General features: G+C 38.7%; 1 protein-coding gene across 2 annotated transcripts; it reads left to right on the top strand.

The window, feature by feature from the left end:
• Positions 1-1134: 1134 nt before the first annotated feature.
• On the top strand, positions 1135-14465 carry mindy2 (MINDY lysine 48 deubiquitinase 2). Of its 2 annotated transcripts, none has more exons than XM_041979703.1 (9): positions 1135-2114; positions 2437-2494; positions 4543-4607; positions 8367-8525; positions 9892-9994; positions 10966-11108; positions 11718-11891; positions 12871-13047; positions 13771-14465. In XM_041979703.1, exons 1-9 carry the CDS (start codon positions 1203-1205, stop codon positions 13957-13959), a joined length of 1980 nt encoding a protein of 659 aa, XP_041835637.1. In that variant the 5' UTR covers positions 1135-1202; the 3' UTR covers positions 13960-14465. The 2 variants fall into 2 exon arrangements, with proteins under 2 accessions (XP_041835637.1, XP_041835726.1); XM_041979792.1 differs by having other exon boundaries at positions 13774-14464.
• Positions 14466-19007: the final 4542 nt, after the last annotated feature.

Here is a 19007-nt window from a genome sequence, read left to right as displayed (position 1 = left end):
GGCCATGCAGTTATCAATGATTCAATGATTATGATGGCATGTGGTATATGAATGGTATATGGTTTGATACTGAGATCCATCTTTCACGTAATACTTCCTCCATGTTGCATTTATTGCGCTGTCAGAATACGATAAATGAAATACGTTAGCTGAAAAAAAAACTTCATTAGAAATTGTAAATTTCTTTGTATATTATTTCTGAAAAAAATGCATCTGAAAGCCTGTCACTAAAGCGTGACATAGTTGACAAAGCGTATGATGCCACCTAGTGTCTACAAGATGTTACTGCCTGGGAATAAATAGATAGATAGATAGATAGATAGATAGATAGATAGATAGATAGATAGATAGATAGATAGATAGATAGATAGATAGATAGATAGATAGATAGATAGATGAATGAATGAATGAATGAATGAAATGAATGAATGAATGAATGAATGAGTGAAAAATACTTTATTAATCCCAAAGGGAAATTCAATCAAAAGATAGATAGATAGATAGATAGATAGATGTTCACTACCATCGACAGCTTTCTAATGTTCAGAATTGTAGAGATTAGAGCTCTTTACGCCATACTACTATAGCCATACACTTGCGTGCACTGGTAGGCAAGACGGTCACTGATAAGGTAGGGTCTTGTCATGCTACTTTCCTGCGTCACCGTAAATGGGCAAATGGACAACTTAAACATATTTTGGAAGGTGCAGCCAGTTCTTAGCACTCCCTTTGTCTGTGTTGATAGTGTGTCAACTTTTTCTCCTAATGTAAACGCGTATTAATGAATTGTAAGCATTTATTCTAGTTTTATCTGGCTGCTTGATAGTCGCACAGCGGGGGTTTTGGCATGGGAATAAAAAAAATATTTGTCTTTTACAGCATCAGAATATGCTGCCTAATCTAATGCGTTAACGTGAAATCTAAATGCGCTGGAAAAGCAAATAACCACATGTAGTTTGCATAATAGAAGTAATACTGTTTAATATGAACTACATATTTTGATTTTACACAATACAAAGGGACTTAAACGCATCACCACCCGGCCGTTTTTTCTTTTTTTTCTTCTTTTTTTTCACCGCCCCCTTGCTTGGCCTGAAAGCAGTTCGCTCTGGTGACGTCACTCGCAGAGTTGTCATGGCGTCTTTGAGACTGAAGCTACCGTTGCAATTTAGCTAAAATCAGTCGATAGCCTGAATATCGAAATGGAGAAAAATGCAAACCTGCATCGAGACACTGATGGGAGCTCTTTGTGTGCCACGATTGCGGGAGAAATGGGCGATGTTCCGTCTGTGGGTGGAGTGAAAGGAACAGCCGACAAATGCAAGAATAGTGAGGCTCCTCTCAGTACTTTGGTTAACGTTAGTTGTACTATCAGCACCACAAATGTTAGCACTCCAAGCGCCGTTAATGTTGTCTCTAGTGCTGGGAAGTCTGATTTGCCAGAAGTTGTCGAAGTTCTATCTGTGCAGGAAGATCGGAAGAAAAACAACGATGCGACCGGGTCGTGGTTGGGATCCGGGGATCAGATCAGTAACGGGATGGGGAATGACTCGGTCCTGGTAGCAGAAGACAGCCAGGGTGGTGCCTCAAAGTTAGTAAACAACAAAAGCGACGGCCCGCCCTCACCTCCCGCTAATGACAACACAGACGCTCAAGCCAACATTTCAACATATGGAGAAAGTGAACCGACAAAACTTGCCAAACCAATTCACCAGGCTCCGGACAATGCAGTCACAATAGACGTCAAGTCGGGGCTGTCCGTTGATCCCACCTTATCGGAGGGATTGCCGAGTGGGAGTGACCCCGATCCCAGCCTTGGTGGAGAATCCCGAAGCATAGATTCACTTGAGTCCTTCTCCAACCTTAACTCTTGCCCCAGTTCTGACCTCAATAGTGAGGGACTGGAGGACAGGGGACAGGCTGTAGTCTTGCAGAGTGAGTTTGGGGCTGATGGGACAAAGACTTCGTGCGTAAAAGACCGGTCCGCCGGCCAGTCCGTATACCACATTAAGTGGATGAAATGGAGAGAGGAGAACACACCGATCATCACCCAGAACGAGAATGGCCCCTGTCCATTACTAGCAATCATGAATGTCCTCCTGCTTGCCTGGAAGGTAAATGCTCTGAATTTAGATCATAGAAACTTGATTCTCACTGAGATTTATTTTATGCAGTTATAACGGAATATATAAGGCTTAATCTAACTTTACTCAATAAGTATCATCCCCAAGTGTTGGTCAATTTTATGAGAAATGCTGATATATGATGCTAGATGAGATTTTACTTAATCATGTCCATACATACTGAGTACTGAACAGGGATAGCAAGTGTTTTTACACTGTAGCACTCAAATCTTAGATGGTTTTTGTGTAAGTGTTTTCTTTAATGTATGTGTAACACATTAATGAATAGTGGGTATGTTTGTCTCTGCTGCAGGTTAAGATGCCACCTATGATGGAAATTATAACTGCTGAGCAACTGATGGAGTATCTTGGTGAGTGAGCTGCTCTCACACAAGATCAAGTTGATACAAATCATTTCGGAAAGAAGGACACATGCAATGTTTATCATGTTTGTTCTCTAAAGCCATGTTACCTTATTTAAACTGGAGCTCCCCTGCTTGGCACATGCTGTTATGTCAAAGACAAATTAAACAGTGTCATATGTCTTGCTGCTCGTATATTAACTTGAACTGCAACCGAACCTGCAGTCATAGTCGTGTATAATACCTCTGCCTTAAGTTTCGACATCCTAGTGAACATTCTGGTGTTTCATGTTGTCTCCAGTGAGAGGGTACACACTTAAAGGTCAGTTACACATATGTAATCCAGTGCCAACAGAGGAAGATACAAGCACAGGGGAATCCCCCCATGAGATGATATTGTGCTGCAGCAAAGGACATAGGATTTATCTCTTCTGTATGGCTGTATCCTGTCCTTCTAAACTAAAATCACACTTCAGTACCAAAGTATACTGTCTAATCATCAGCACTTCTACAGAGATTCAACCACAAGTGTCTCCTTTCACTGTCTGTTCCTTCAGTGGCCACAGGAGTTTGTAGATCACATGACTATGTGTATACTGTTGTAGTTGATTGTTTTTGATTTTCTGTTTGTTGGCTAATTTGGCTAATCTCTGTTTGTAATACCTAAAAAAAAATCTCTCCATTTGTTCAGCTATAGAAGGAACATGTTCACTTTGTGTTTGCATTACATTATAGCATGCAGAGTTATTCTTGTGAAGTGTTCAGAGGCTCCTGAAATACTTCTAACCTCCTCTTGACTCCCTCTTTTGTCATAACACACAGAGACAAATGGCAAAGAAGTGTTGCCTTAGGTGGGTGGTGATTGTCAGTCAGCAGCTCAGTGGTATAGCACTGCCAGTGAATCAGATGCAAACAGATACAGATATTAAGGGAGGACCAGAGGTTGGCAAGTCAACAAGGCACTGATAGTAAAATCACTCAGCTTACTGGCCCCCTGCTGGAAAAAGTTTGGACTTGCAGTAAAATTTATTTCTAGGTGGAGAACCTCAAATAAAATGAGTATGTTGGCTGGTCCAAACCTCTTGTGCAGTTATACCTCACTTTTTGTAATTTCATAAAACGGCCATCAGAGTTCATGCAAAATATTTTGAGAAACATCTAATACTTTGAATTTTGTTTAGTTGGTAAAGTGCAAATTAGGATGTGATAGTTATCTTTCACAGCAAGCTCATGAAAACATTATTTTGAGATTAGTGGATGTGATTTTTAAAGCACCAATCTCTTAAAAGAATGCTGAAAAGTCTTACTGGTGGAGGTACTCCTCTCACTCTCATTTGCTGGAATAAGATACATATGAAAACAGATTTATTTTCATGCTAGATGTTATTTATGTAGATGGTATCCCTCTGAGTAATTCTCAGGTAAGACTTGTGTTGACTGTGGAGCAGTTTCTAATAAATTAATAGTCCTCCATGAAAAAATTTTGAAAAGTACTTGCACAAGACATTGAAAGAAAAAAGTCAAGTGCAACAGTAAGAATGTATTCACATTGCTTTCCCGGCCAAACTTCACAAAGAGGCCAAAAGCAGTCAAATAACCTGATGTGTCATATCCAACTATGTTTATGGCCTGCTTTGGAAAAATATCCTCAAGACTTGTTTTGTAAAGACTTGCCCCGTGGTTTGCTGTGCCAGTGGTTAGTAAGCAGCGTGTTTGAAGGGCAAATTAGGCCAAAACACCAGGAGTCAGACCACTGCCAGGCTGTGCCCTGTTCTGCAGCTGTCCTGCTACATAGCCGATTCGATGAAGCTCTCAGGTGACACCATTCGTGAACTTAGTTGCATCTGATCCCACTTAACTGGCACAATCTTTTCTTGGGAGACAGCTGTCTAATATACATACCAATGAGGGTTAGAAACTTTTCAGAGTGCGGGGCAGATTGTGTAAAAATGCTTTAACTGCATTATGAACTCATTGTGATCTTTAGTGCTGGTTAAAAGTGTAATGGCCTTGCTGTTTTAGTCCAATATGACAGTATTTCTTTCTGTGCTCTGCAGGTGACTATATTCTGGAAACCAAACCTAAGGAGATATCAGAGGCTCAGCGGCTAAACTATGAGCAGGTAAGGCTTGTCTAATCACTCTGGTACATATTATTTAACAGCTGTGTGTGAATTAGTAAGCTGCTGACTGCTTGTGGTACATGAAGTGCAGGGCTTCTGAGATGAGCTCACTCTTCTCTCCCCCCTGCTATGTGTTGAAACCATAATTGTGCAAGTTTAACACAACCTCTCACTCAGAATGTCCCAGCTGTTCCCACTGTCTTTATTAATATAAAATCCCCAGAGTGTACAAAGTAAGAGCTCTGATGTCCTGCAGAAACACATTCAGCATAGCTGCACGCTCACACTAAAGCAGGTTTGCACATTTCCATTAAGGTGGCAGAGGTCAGCGAATGTTCCGTAATATGGAAATAAGCATCGAGACGATGGCAAACCACATGAAACCGCAGTTTAGTGTTTTCCCACTGCTCTATAGGTTACATAAGATGAGTCTTGCAAAGCCCAGGGAACAACAGGGGTCAGAAGTGTCAGATTATGTTGTTTCACATGGCGGCCGATGCTTAGAGACGCATGGCTGGGTTTAGCTCCCGGCTATTACTCAGGCACTGTGTGTGTGTGTGTGTGTGTAGAGTACAATGAAAGGCTCTTGGAGATGGAGCTTCAGCCTCTTGTTTCCTCCCATCTCTGTTGCTTGCTTACAGTGTGGGAGAGGCCCTGCCTCTCTTTCTTTTTGCGTGGCAGCACGCTAACACATCTGTGAATGATTTCAAGCCGCACTTGTCCCTCATTTAGAGAGGAGCAAAAATAATGTGCAGTTTCCTCAAATAAGCTCACTGGAGCAGGCTTTTCTAAATTTAAGCAGAGCTTAAATGCAACCTGTTAAATAAATCAGCGGTGTCGTCGGAATGCAGAGTTAGAGTAAGGGAGTGGTCCGAGGTTGTGCTACCTTGTTATTATGGCAGTCTAATCCTAGACACTGGCCTGAGAGCTGTTTTACGTGTGGGTGTCATGATGTCCATTCGCTGTCTGTGGCAGTGCTGCGATTGGTTCATGCAGAGTTTGGACATAACGGTGGGCAGGCCTCTGGAAAACTGGAGTAGCATCCTCTTCTTATATATTGAAAGGAATTGTTTTAATTTCTCATACTGTTATAAAAAGCTAATTTATTTTCTCTGCTTGAAAACAACCACAAGACTTCATAACACAAGTAATTCTATTTATACATTCAGCTGAAAAAAACAGCATCTATCACAGGAGAGCATTTGGATTAAAATAGCAACTGCCTGACTGCTCTTTCGCTTTTGTTAAATATTTACCCAGAGGAGCTGAGGAAGTGAGAGTGAAGTTTTGCTCGGTCTTCGTCTCAGTGGACCCAGCTCATCAAACTGATTCGCCCATGATAACCGTTTAACCATTGGAATAAATTAACTATTAGGCTCTAGGAAATGTATTGTAATTTAAGGTTTGCCACTGTAATAGGTAATATTGTTCACAAGTATCCCAATCCCACCATATTACCATATTACTCTGCTTTATTGTAAATGACTGTTTTTATGGTTAGTTAGATTATGAATGAATACTTTCATGTGTATCAGTTTGATGTTTTATTCTTTTAATGTATCTTTAAATGAGTAAATAGACATGTGCAGTCAGACAAAAACACATTGATGGTAATGTCAAAGACAAAGAAAATATCAACAAAGAGAGAGCAGCAAAGACGCCTAGATACTCGAACTGAAGACTCTAAGTGGAAATACAGAAGGGTCCCAGAAGAGTAGCAGAGTGCTGTGCAAATGTCTTACTGTGGAAGTGCATCCACCACAAGCCGATATGAATGAAAGTGATGCATTGCTAATCATCTGATCTCTGAGCACTCATCTGCTGTTGGAGCCCTCCATCCCTAAAGTGACGAGATGTGGTCCAATACACAGCCCTGCTAATCCTGCCATCACTGCTGCTCATAAGCATCCTAATCCACACACTTAGATGAGGCAGCCGCAGGCTTTTCGCCTCAGCTCTTTGTGCCAGGTGTCAGAGCTTGGCCTGCTCACTGCTCATGCGATGTGTATGATCTCTACTGTAAATGGGATATTTAAATTATGCACACTCTGGACAATTACAATTAAAATGCATCATAAAAAAATTTTTCATTCACGTCAGGTGTGTTTTAAACCACTTGGGAAATGTGAAAAGAAGCAAGCTTTGTCATATAAATTTGTTAAAACAATGTATTAAGCCTTTTGTTTATGTCTTTTCCACTGTAAGTCAGACAGAATTGATCTCTGAAGTTTTTAAATGTAAATATTTCATATTTACATGACATCATTTGAGTACAATGGAAATAAATCACTAAGCAATGACAGTGGATTTTCCTGCTCTATAAAGTAATTAAAAGGCAAATAGATCTGAACATTGTTGTTGTGGTAGGTCTCTGGAATTGGTTTTTCTCTGAGGTCATGGGCCTTCATCATGTCTTGTGTTATGTGGAGAGTTTAAATCGAATGAAAATCACTGATAACTGCACACTCAGGGCTTAGCTGGAAGGTCAATCTCAATCGCAGAGTTAAATGGCAGCTGTGGTGTAGAGCCAGCTGGGAAACATTGCTTTGAGGCTAAAAGCAATAATTAGTCATTTTCACTTGGTTCTCAGGTGTGTGGTGTCTCTCTGTCAAGTCCTATATTCCTTCTGATGCTCATACTTGTACATTTCCAGTTAAATAAATATGTAATCTCTTAATTTTACCAAATGAATGTTCTTTTTTCATATAGGAAACAGCTCCTTTTATATATAAAAATAATAATAATTCAGGTACAGATTAAAGAAGTACAACTTTTCTTTTTTTTTTGCATACTGTGCATATACATATTTTGGCACTTTTGAATGGGGGTGAAAAAAGCCCCCTTTTTTAGTATTTTATGTCAGCATTGTATTATGTTTGTGCAGTTTAACGCTGTGTTACATCACTACCTTGCATTTGGGAACTGATACACTTTCATACACTTTCAAAGGCAAAATCTTTTCACAGTGGTAGTTGATTTAGGATGTGAGCTGCTCAACAGTCCAAGCTCATCTTTGGGGTATTTTTGTTTGATAATGTACCAGATGCCAACAGCAGGTTGGTAAATTTAGACATATGCTGTATTTTTTTTATACCACTTTTCTGGTGTTCTCAGTAAACGTTTGTGAGTGAGACAGTAAACATGCCCGACTCATTCATGCCTCAGGCAAATTTTCCCCTGTCAGTCTTTACATTTTCAGGATTCTTTATTTTTCCTCCTGGTATCAGAGCTCAGTCACTTCATAGCAGCTATTGTGGGTTTGTTTTGCACCCAAGAGATGTTTCCAGAGGGGGATATCATAGGAAAAAGTGATGTCAGAGCAGTGAGTCATCTCCCTTTACCTGAATACAAAGATATCACAACAGAGGCAAATGTTTTCAAAATGGAACTTATCAACTGCTTTAGCTCAACAAAAACTAGTGTGTATATATATATATATATATATATATATATATATATATATATATAAAACCATGACCACTTACTTTATCAAAAAACCGCCCCCTTCTGAAAGGTCTTGGTTTGCCAAAATGAAGTTCTCCTTTGGCATGATCTACCATCATGTTGCCTGGGCTTTTTGTCCCTAGAAAATATATATATATATATATGTATATATGGATATGTTTTGTTTTTTTTACAGAAGCCTCACAGAAGGAAAGTTAAAAATAAAAGATGAAGAGAGAATTTAGTGGAACTACATATAAAACAACTGCTGCTCTTTCAAAGTTTCACAAGCGTCTGTATCCTTTCATTTTCCAGAACATGAGCGATGCCATGGCAGTGTTACACAAGCTGCAGACGGGGCTGGATGTGAACGTCAAGTTTACAGGAGTGCGCGTGTTTGAGTACACCCCAGAATGCATTGTGTTTGATCTGCTTGACATCCCTCTTTACCATGGCTGGCTTGTTGATCCCCAGGTGAGATTGAGCATATTTTCTGCTTTTAAGAACATCTACAAATATAGAAATATTTTAAGTCAAGTCACTTGTTGCGAATTTTGTCTATGGCTATTCTGACCTGACAGCACAATAAACTGGTAGGTCGTATTATTTATATGTAACAAAATTTAACACTTTTTTCCCTTAAAAAATCTAAATATATAAATATATATATATATATGTATGTATGTATAGCAATTTTGCACTTTGACATGTTGGTTATTCTTTGTATGGATCCCAAATTTCCTTTTTGCATTTATCCAGATCTGATATATTAGGAATAAGTATTACAAATTAAAAATCTAAGCGTTGAAACCAAAATTTATGTCTTAACCACTAAAAGATCCAAAAGAAAGCATTTAATAAATTAATAACTGAAAAAAGGGAGATTGTTAATACCGTAGATGGCACGTTTGACATGGTATGACATAGGATAGACAATGTAATATAGAGGCAATGTTTAGAAAAAACGGTGGGTGTGTTCGCTGCAGATTGGACACCAACCAGATTGAAAAGTGCTGGAGAAAATGTGGACTGTAAGCTGCTAACCATAGTGTTGGTCATACCTGCAGTTAAGATGTCTCTGATGTTCTTATCATTTTCCGTCACGATATTCCAAAGATATGCATAGGCTATCTGGAAGACCCAGGAGAAAAGGATAAAATGTGTTTGCTGCTAATCCTCTTCCAAACCACCGTTAAATATGGTAAAACTTAATGCTCCTTCACACAACATTTGGATTTGAATATCTGTTCAAATTTATATATCAGCAAAGGTATTAGAAAAAAAGGAACAAAGGTATTTAATCACCAAAACTTAGCTTTTATTCATCCATAGAAGTTGCAAAATATTTATTTCCAGTGTTTCATCCACATTCTTGACAAGAGTTCTTGGAGATATTTGGTATCTGGATGCTGACAACATATCCTCCAGATCCTTTGGGCTGCTGAGTGAGGTTTATGTCGGGGTTCCAACGACTGGATCTGGGTAGCTTGGAAGTTAAGTCAATACCTTGTCATCTTTGCAGTGTACCTCTAGCTGTTCCTGTTTTTATGGTGCTTTGGACACATTGTCAGGACAATTGTGGGATGTGTTTGTTCTAAAGTGGCAATTCTCAGTTCTAGTCCTCAGCATCTTTTAGAAATACGTGTAAGAAAGGTTTCCTTTATTACCCTGCAAGTTATGACAATTCAGTTCAAGCTTTAGTGATTTTTTAATGTATAAATCAGCTTTCTTAAAAAAACAAAATTTGCAATGAAATATAATAAAATGCCACTGATTTTGAGTTAACAGCAAAGCTTTTGGTGAATGCTCTTTCCCACAGTTTTTATCTTTGTGTTTGCAGATGCATGACATTGTCAAGGCAGTTGGCAACTGCAGCTACAACCAGCTGGTTGAGAAGATAATATCCTGCAAACAGTCTGACAACAGTGAGCTGGCAGGGGAAGGTGTGAGCTTTTTCTTCATTCTTTCTCCTCTTCTGTCATCTATCTCTTCTCTTTTGCCCCACACAGGAGTTGAAACAGGGACAAAGTCATGCACGTTGGTAAAAAAAAAAAAAAAGAGGAAGATTTAAAAATAGTGCCTTTGTTTAGTGCACAGTAATTATGATTCATGTTTACTGGACTGTCCAGTGTGAATACACTGCATATAATCACAGATTTTGTCTGAGTAAAGCCGGGACATATGTGTGACTATCCATCAAATGGCCTACTTCTTCAGCTCACAGTTTTCTTACCAGCTGCCTTTGACTCCTCAACCAAATATTTAGTTGTTCAACACTGAGCTTCCTGGGCAGTTTTCAGAAGGGCTGCTCCCAAGTCAGCACATCAAGATCTTTGTCATTGATGCATTGATAAGGAACTTTCTTTCTTCCCTTTAGCAGTTCTGCATTTTTACTCCCTTTTGAGGACATGTGTCATGCTGATTACATCACTTTTTGAGCAGATGAATTTATGATTGCTGGAAATGGGCTGATAAAATTCCCAAATTCTGATCAAGCCAAACCTCCTTTGAGTTTTGTTATTTAAAAATATTGAATAGTTAGGCCATTTTCAGTCTACATTTAATTTTCTACAGCAACTGTAAGAAGTTCCAGCAACAGAAAGCCAGAATAGTTCAGTAACTACATTACACAGCATTCATAAATGACCAGGGATTTCTTGATTGCATCTATTCATCTAACACTGAACGTAACTGTAAAATGAGTTTCTTGACAAGTAACAAAATTGGACATGTACATTCCTAATTGATTATTTTTACGATCTTAACACGTACATACATTACTTACAGGCAAGTTGGGGATGAAACACACTAAACAAAAGGATCAAAATTGATTAGACATTATTTATTACAAATTAACTGTCAGTAACCAGTGCAGCCAATATTTCTTTGTAACTTCTGTTTGTTCATGTTGTAGGTATTGTAGCAGAGCAGTTTCTGAGCAGCACGGCTACTCAGCTGACTTACCATGGCTTATGTGAGCTCACATCCACTGTGCAGGAGGGAGAGCTCTGTGTCTTCTTCAGGAATAACCACTTCAGCACCATGATCAAATACAAGGTAAACACTAAAAACTACTGACAACATATTTACTGTTGGAATAATACAAGAGTTATGGTTTAGACTCATGTAGAGTCATCCATTCTTTCAATTAGTGATAAGGATCAAATAGCTGATTGTCACACAGAAACTTGCAATGGCAAATCAAACAGACTTTATATGTGTTTTTCAAACCAATGATGGATGGAATCTGTTTTTATATGTAGCAGGTATAAAATGATTGACCTGATTTTTAAAGCCATCTTTACTGTCCTATCTATAACAGCCCCTCTCCACAGCTGGCTCAACATATAACTGTAGCTGGAACAGACCTTTCCTGTTATCCACATGAGGGGAAGTGAGCCTGCCAGCTTTCATTTGAATAGTACAGTGTTGTTGCCAATGCTCTGTGTGTAACCCATAAATCTTGCACAAAGCATCACCTAAATTACCCAGTAGGCATTTTTTTTGTGAGCACTAAGATGCACTCATATATGATTAAAAAAACACAACAAAAAAAAGAAAAACTAATACTGCTAGACTTTGTGTCTATAAACAATAGAAATTGTGTATGTACTGTGGAAATTGTAAGATATGTGTAAGTCATGTGTAATGTGGTTTGTTTCCTAGGGGCAGCTGTACCTTCTGGTGACAGACCAGGGTTTCCTGACAGAAGAGAAAGTCGTCTGGGAGAGTCTGCATAATGTTGATGGAGATGGAAACTTCTGTGATTCAGAATTCCGGTTGCGGCCTCCTTCAGACCCAGAGACTGTGTACCGTGGCCAGCAGGATCAGATAGACCAGGTCTGAACATTGGTGCAGGCAAACTAGCAAAACCTGTAATAACCTACCCTCAATAAATTAGACGTACTTTTAAAAAAAGCAAAGTAATGGCACGCTAACCAAGGATGTTTAGTCAACATTGAAATTAAAATTTTTCAGTAACAAGGACGACAGTAAGAAATTAAAATTTTCTTATCAGATTATAAAACACTGGACAAAGCACAGGTAGAGCAGAAACACGTCGAATTTCCACTTCCAAGCCAAAGTAAATCCTACATAAATTAAAGTTTGGCCGTGATGAAGATTTCAAGGCTGAATATTTGTACTCTGAGCTGTGAGTGTGGCATAAAAAAATCACTACAAATCTTGTTTTTTTTTCCCCCCATAATATGTTCTTCCTGTCTTGTAAAATGAAGAGCAAGGCTTTATGATGCCTGCTTCTGTTCTTACTCATGCTTTTTGGTACCACAGTGGTCCTCAATAAATGCATTGGTTTATATCTCTAATGCATTTTACTGGTTTCAGTGCTGTCTGTTCTTCTAGTTGGGTACAGTGGAGAGAAGACGGAGTTTGCTGACAAATTAACTGACTTGCTCCCACACATTCAGACCAGACAAGAACTTGGGGGAACTTGTTTGTTTCACCTTAAATGTAGTCCAACCAGCATTTTCTTTTAAAAAGTGTTTAGAAAGAAAAAGATATTAATTTTATGCAGTCATTATGTTTAATTTGGAAAATTTTCAATTGTGCCAATGGGCAGACTGGATCTCCGCACTAACAAAGTGCATAACATAGAGATCACAGATTAGAATACAATGCACAAGAACTGTGAATTACACCATACTATATTGGCTTAAAAAACAACAAAAGAAAACACACAATCAAGAGTAACAACAAAGGAAATTTAATGAGGACACACTGAACTCTGTTAATAAGTATAAGGTTGCATAATCAGAGCACAACCCAACTACTCTGTGTGTGTGTTCATGTCTGTTATCAGGACTATCTGATGGCACTGTCACTACAGCAGGAGCAGCAAAGCCAAGACCTGCAGTGGGAGCAACTCCCTGAAGGCATCAGTGATCTTGAGCTGGCGAAAAAACTTCAGGAGGAGGAGGACAGACGAGCCTCCCAATACTACCAGGAGCAAGAACAGGAGCAGGCGGCAGCAGCACAGGTAAACAGGGCAGGACTGAGAGGGTTAAAAACAGGGTAACAGGGTAACTGCAGGGCTAAAGAAGTAAAGAGGCTCACCACTTGGTAAACGGCTAAGTGAGCAAGTCGTTACTATATTTAATATAAAGCTATGGTTTGGTGCCCCTGCCTCAGTCCTACTCACCATGAACAAAGGTAACGTGGATAACTTTCCTTTTATCTACTTTCTGATGAATCTAATGAATGAGAATTTGGAAGTCTTTTTGGAAATTATGAACATCATGTTTACCTGGCTAAGTAAGAGAAAAAGAGCATCAGTGCATTGTTTTCAAAACCTACCAGCAGTGATGATATGGACGTGCATTATTGCACATTAGTGGGTAACTTGCATTATCAGTGAAAGTAACATTGATCTTTAAAAGATGTGTGTAGGATCTGCAGCATCATATTGTTTCATTTATATGCTGTCTTTGTCAGAGGACGCTTTACTTATTCCAAACAGACAATGACAAACCACGTTCTGCATATTGTGCAACAGCATCTCATGGGTCTGTAATACAGTAAAATATTCTGGATCCTAAATTTACTTGACCTTCCTCAGTTTAAACCTTTATATACTGTCACATTTAAATTAAATGATTGAATGCTAATTCTTTTAATATATTCCACTGCTATAAAAGAAGGGTTGTATTATACATGCATCTCTAAATTTGTACTCCTGTGCCCTTCGGCCCTGTTTGCGCAGCAGGGTCAGCAGGAGCTTGTGGAGGGAGGTGAGGCAGACAGAGGAGGTGCAGGAGCAGCTGGAGCAGCAGCCAGTCCTGGGACTGCAGCAGCAGCCGGAGCCACACCCAGCCCTGGAAAACAATCTTCAGGCGGAGAACGCAAAGCCAAGAAAGAGTCAAAAGATAAAGACAAGTGTGTTATTTTGTAACATACAGCTTGTCTGTTTGAGTATGCATTTGTGTCTTGTGCATTTGCTTATTTGTGTGAAAGGAGATGGAATTTGTTTCTCCGCGAACTGGACGCACTGCGTGCGGCGACTACTTGACAACAAACAAGGGAAGGAGATAATAGAGAAGATATAAGACTCACAGAGGATTGGCTGTTCCCAAACCACTGGTGCCTGCTTTCCTCCATCCTCAGTGGAACCTGAACATCGGAGGAAGTGACACTACAATAACTACAACTATCCATTATCTTTCATAGAGTCGGCCAAACTTTGTTACAAGTTGCACAGTGCACTATATTTGTGATGTGGAGTCAAATTTATCTGGGTGATGCATTTTATAGAAAACAAGACAACCTAAAGAAGCAAAGCATCACCCTCTCACAAGGAAAAAATATTCATTTCATTCTTCACTCATACAGCGTATAAGCTTTTTTTTTTTGTATGCATCATTATTTACACAACTTTATTTACAAAGATCCATTCTTTTTTTTTGGGGGGGGGGGTTCAATGCCAATATTCTCATTTTATTTATGTCATTGTAACATTTTTTAAGGAAAGATTTTATGTTTTTTTTTTTCAGTAAGTCAAAAAAGGGATTTGTTTTGTTTTTCTTGCCTCTTGGGTAACAGTAACATCATTTGCGTCCCCTTGGAAACGCGATATACTAAAGGCTGATATTGCCAGACAGCTACCAGACACTGTAGCTACGATACAAGACTAATCACAGCTTGCCCTGTTCAGATTTGCCTTAACAGAGTTTGGCGGTGCTGTATTTCTGCTCTGTTTGAGTGTGAATGCGTTTGTTTTCACGTCTGGTGTGCAGTAAGCTCTAGGATATTATGGTGTGTGGGGTCTTATTTACTGAGCATTGCAGATGAAACACGTTACAATTTGGAAATGGCCAAATGTTTTTTTTTTACATTGTTGCAGTTGCTGCAAATTTTGGACATGTAATGCCTTTCATGTTCCTCTAGTTCAAGAAAACTTCATCAAGGACTTTTTTCTTTCTTTCTTTCTTTCTTACTCCCTTTCTTTCTTTTTCTTTTTATCTGGTGTTTCTGTGACACAACTAGCTTTTGAAGATTAGATGTATAATTGATGGCAGCCAGTTTAGAGTTAATGGTAGTTTGCTGTGTGTGTGTGTGTGTGTGTGTGTGTGCCTGCAGGAATTGCCGTTACCTTATCTCACTTGGATGTAAAGGCAGGTGACAAATTAAAGGAAAAACCACAACCCTAGACCTCCACTGCAAGGGGCTCCTATGGCCCCATTTTACCCTGCGGAGGTAATAAGATGTTTTTAAGTTGCTCTTGTATGATGGCAGTGGTCTCATGCAGAATGACGGTGCCTACATCGGCAGGCCATGAACCACACAATGGTTTGATAAGAGAACACAAATGGGAGATTTTAAAGTAGTAGGCTAGACGAGGGTCTTCAGTCATTATCTGAACACCAAAGGTGGGATTAAATTTCAGAACCTCCAGTTTAGCTCCACAGACCAGTTGAAACAGCGCCATGATTCACTGCCAAAGTTTTTGCTTTCATTTGTCACCCGTATTCACCTCTTCTTCACCCAGGTTTTGAGAAGAAACTGTTTTAAAAATTAGTATTTCTCTAAACCACAAGAGCTCAGTTAAGATGCGGAAAATATATTTCATAAATCTGCAAGGATTTCCAAATTTGTGATCTCATGATCGAGATATACAGCGAGCTTAAACTGCAGTTACAGTGCTGAAAGTCTGGTTTTCAGCTGTACGTGTGCAGATTCCACCAACTGAGTTAAGTTCATCTTCACTAGCAGTTTTTTGAACTTTCAACTCCAGAGAGGGTTAAATTAATCTAATATCTGTAGAGTTAAGACTTAGAAGTGAAATTTCTCAAACGGGGCTCTGCTGGGAGGTACAGAATGTACTCTGAAATTCTCTGGTGTCACTTTTAGCTTTTGTGCATTTCACTGCAGCATTGAGCATGCAAACACGCAATGTACATATTTACCTACCGCTTTCATATAATGGATTTGGCTCGTGGTTTGTGCCATTATTGCACCATGGGACTGCCTCCTGAGACTTTTCTATCTATACATTCCAGTCAGATGCCTTGACTCCAGCCATCTGTTGCTGACTGGAGACAGTCGTCACAGAAGGTCTTTTCAGTGCTTGTGAATTAGTTTGTTTCTATTATTTTGTCCAGCAAGAACAAACTCACTGTCAGGACAGTAGGATTACATGGAGGCAGCAGGCTACCTACTGTGTGGGAAACCTTTCTTAAAGGCTCTGTGTGATGGCAGGAGATTGAGCTTTTCGTTTGTTTTGCCCAGACAAGGGTGTTTTGTATATATAAATATGTAAAGCCTTACAACATTTCAACATGTTTTATAGGACACAAGGAAACAGGCGTATTACCAGATTGAGACAATCCATGCATTTTCCACATCAGAACTATTCTCAGGCCTTTTTTAAGGGACATGGATGCTGTAACAGGATGCTTTTTAATGGCACAGTTCCTTGGCCTGCGGTCACTTTCTCAGTCATAACTTTTAAGTATCTGAACACAAACAACTTTGACACTTTTAAGAACTTAACACTATGTTATTTAAGAAACTCATTATTGTCTGCACACTAAAAACCGATGACTTGGCTGCCCTTAGAAAAAAAGAACCTCCTTGGACAGTGTTGGGGAACATTATGTGCACTTTTTTTTATCTCCTTCAGAGCAGTTCTTTTTTTTAATTATGAGTTCAAGAGATAAAAAAGCAAGACAACAGAGAGGCAGTGTTATTGTTTTTCTGTCTTGTCTATAATATCAACCCAATTAAAGTAACATATTGATTAAACATTCCAGTAGAAGTTTAAGAATGAAACCATGTAAAGAAAGTCTAAATTGATTTTTGTCGGTTTGTTTGTATGAGTGAAAACTGTGTGAAGTGACATGCCACTTAAATGGATTATTATTTCAAATGTGCTACTGTGCATTAGCTTGCTATTCCCAGTCATTATTACCAGATTTTATTTTTTATTTTTCTGTTACGTGTTTGCTTCACCTCGAGTTCCTATGATGAACAGATCAGAAGGATATTGTGTGTTCGGTGTGTCTTAAAGTGGTTTCTTGTATGCCTTGTAAAAGTGACGGTGGGGTAAATGCTGTAAAATTAGTATTTTGACAAGGTGAACACGTAGTTGTTGTAATTGGTTTTGCACTGTTACATTGATATGCACTAATGGAAAAGAACCATACCTCATTTTCTACAGAACATAAATTGTGCAAGAGCGCTATTGTTTTTAGGGTACCTTTGTAAAAAAAAAAAAAAAAAAAAGAAAAAAAAAAAACAGCCAAATTATGGCCAAAATCATTTAATGTTGGTAGCAGTTGCTCATAAGCCAGATGAGAAATATTAGTTTGTCAAAGTGTGAAAGGGCTGCTTAAATATTTTGGCTTCAGATAAGAGTTTCTTGAAAGGTAACACCAATTCAATAGAACTTGCTGCAATTTCATATACTGCTTGGTTTAGTTCTACACCTGCATCCATCTAATGCAGGGTTCTTTAACTCCGGTTCATTGGAGGCCACTGCCCTGCAGCTGTTTCTCATGTTTCATCACACCCAGTTCAGATCGATGGGCCATTAACAGGGTTGGGCAGAACTTGACAACACGCTATTTAGGAGATCCATTTATTTTGCTTTAGAGCAGGGAAACCTCTAAAACCTGCAAGACTGCAGCCCTGGAGGACCAACACTGGAAATCCCTGGCCTGGATAACTGGGAAGCTTTCAGTCACAACAAAAGAGATTGTTGTCATTAGAAGGGTTAAAAATAATAAAATGTATGTGTACTCCTAATTTAGGTGGAATTTTTTTCCAGTGTAATCATTAAACTACATAAGGTTTATTTGCTCAAATGAATGGGGGAAAAAAAGAAAAGAGAAGGGCTTCATGATGAGAACCGAGTGTTCATGTAGTCGAGGGAACCTTTCACTGTTGTATGAGACACATCCAGAGTGCTGAACAATCTTAAGGGAGATCTTTTCTTTAATGCAATATCAAACTCCCAGAATTTACTTTGTGACGCATGTGTATGTGTGGAATTAAATGTTAGGCACAATAAAATTTGATTTAACTTCTACCCCAAGAATATAATTTCCACTGTATGGCCTGTTATGTTTATATTTCACATAAGCAAGCAAAGCAAACGTGTTTGTGAATATGAAAGGTTACTCGTTTGTGTTCATTTCATTGTTTAAATATTTACTTAAATGACCAAATAATGTATGTAGCTTTTCACATTACAGTCACATATTGTATATGGTGATATATATATAAATATATATATAACAAAATGCCTTATAGACGAGGGACGTTCAACCTGATTAATAGTTACCAGGATAATAAAAGTCTAAGATCAATAGCTGGTTTGTTGTTGTTGTTACCTCCATGAAAAAAAGTTTATAGCATATTCTTCACTTTTCTCTGCTTCTGTAGATAGGCCTCCAAACTGGAGGCAGTAATGTGACAATAGAACTAAGATGCTAATTTCATCTCTCCTTGAAAACTTTTCAGACTTTCATCTGTTGACAGTGTAAATGTCAAGACACCACACATGACTGCTAATGTCAGAAGAACCAACGTAGGAATTTAAGGACACCGTACTTGAGTTTGTAGTCATGGGCCTTACCGAGACTCTTATTTGTCATTGCTTTTAATTTCCTTCAGCCAACCCAGACCTTAAAGAAATCTGTAGAGAAAAACAAAATAAAACTAATTTTGAACTTTATTCCACTTGAGACTCAACAGTTTGGTGTTTAGGAAAAGAATATGCACATTTGTGATTGGCTAAAAAAAAAAAATGACAATGTGGACCCTACAAATTGACTCTCCTGAATAATTTTAGCAGCCTTTGTGCCATCTATTAGAAAAAAAAGGATTTGATATGAACTTTGTGAATAGTTGCATGTTTCAGTTAATCCTTATGCAAATAGCTTCACCCAGTTGACCACAAACAAGTCATATCATTACTATGCAATCAAGCCAACTCAGGTG

The sequence above is a fragment of the Melanotaenia boesemani genome, chromosome 1 (assembly GCF_017639745.1).
Source record: "Melanotaenia boesemani isolate fMelBoe1 chromosome 1, fMelBoe1.pri, whole genome shotgun sequence".
NCBI lineage: Eukaryota > Metazoa > Chordata > Actinopteri > Atheriniformes > Melanotaeniidae > Melanotaenia > Melanotaenia boesemani.
The sequence above is the reverse complement of the archived record's forward strand: the minus strand, read 5'-3'. Positions and strand labels throughout refer to the sequence as shown.

Bases quoted from the DNA above. Each gene is read 5' to 3' on its own strand.
- mindy2 (XM_041979703.1), top strand. From the start codon at position 1,203: ATGGAGAAAAATGCAAACCTGCATCGAGACACTGATGGGAGCTCTTTG. The intron at 11,892-12,870 runs GTCTGAACATTG...GTCTGTTATCAG, and splicing joins AGCAGGATCAGATAGACCAG to GACTATCTGATGGCACTGTC. The intron at 13,048-13,770 runs GTAAACAGGGCA...CTGTTTGCGCAG, and splicing joins AGCAGGCGGCAGCAGCACAG to CAGGGTCAGCAGGAGCTTGT.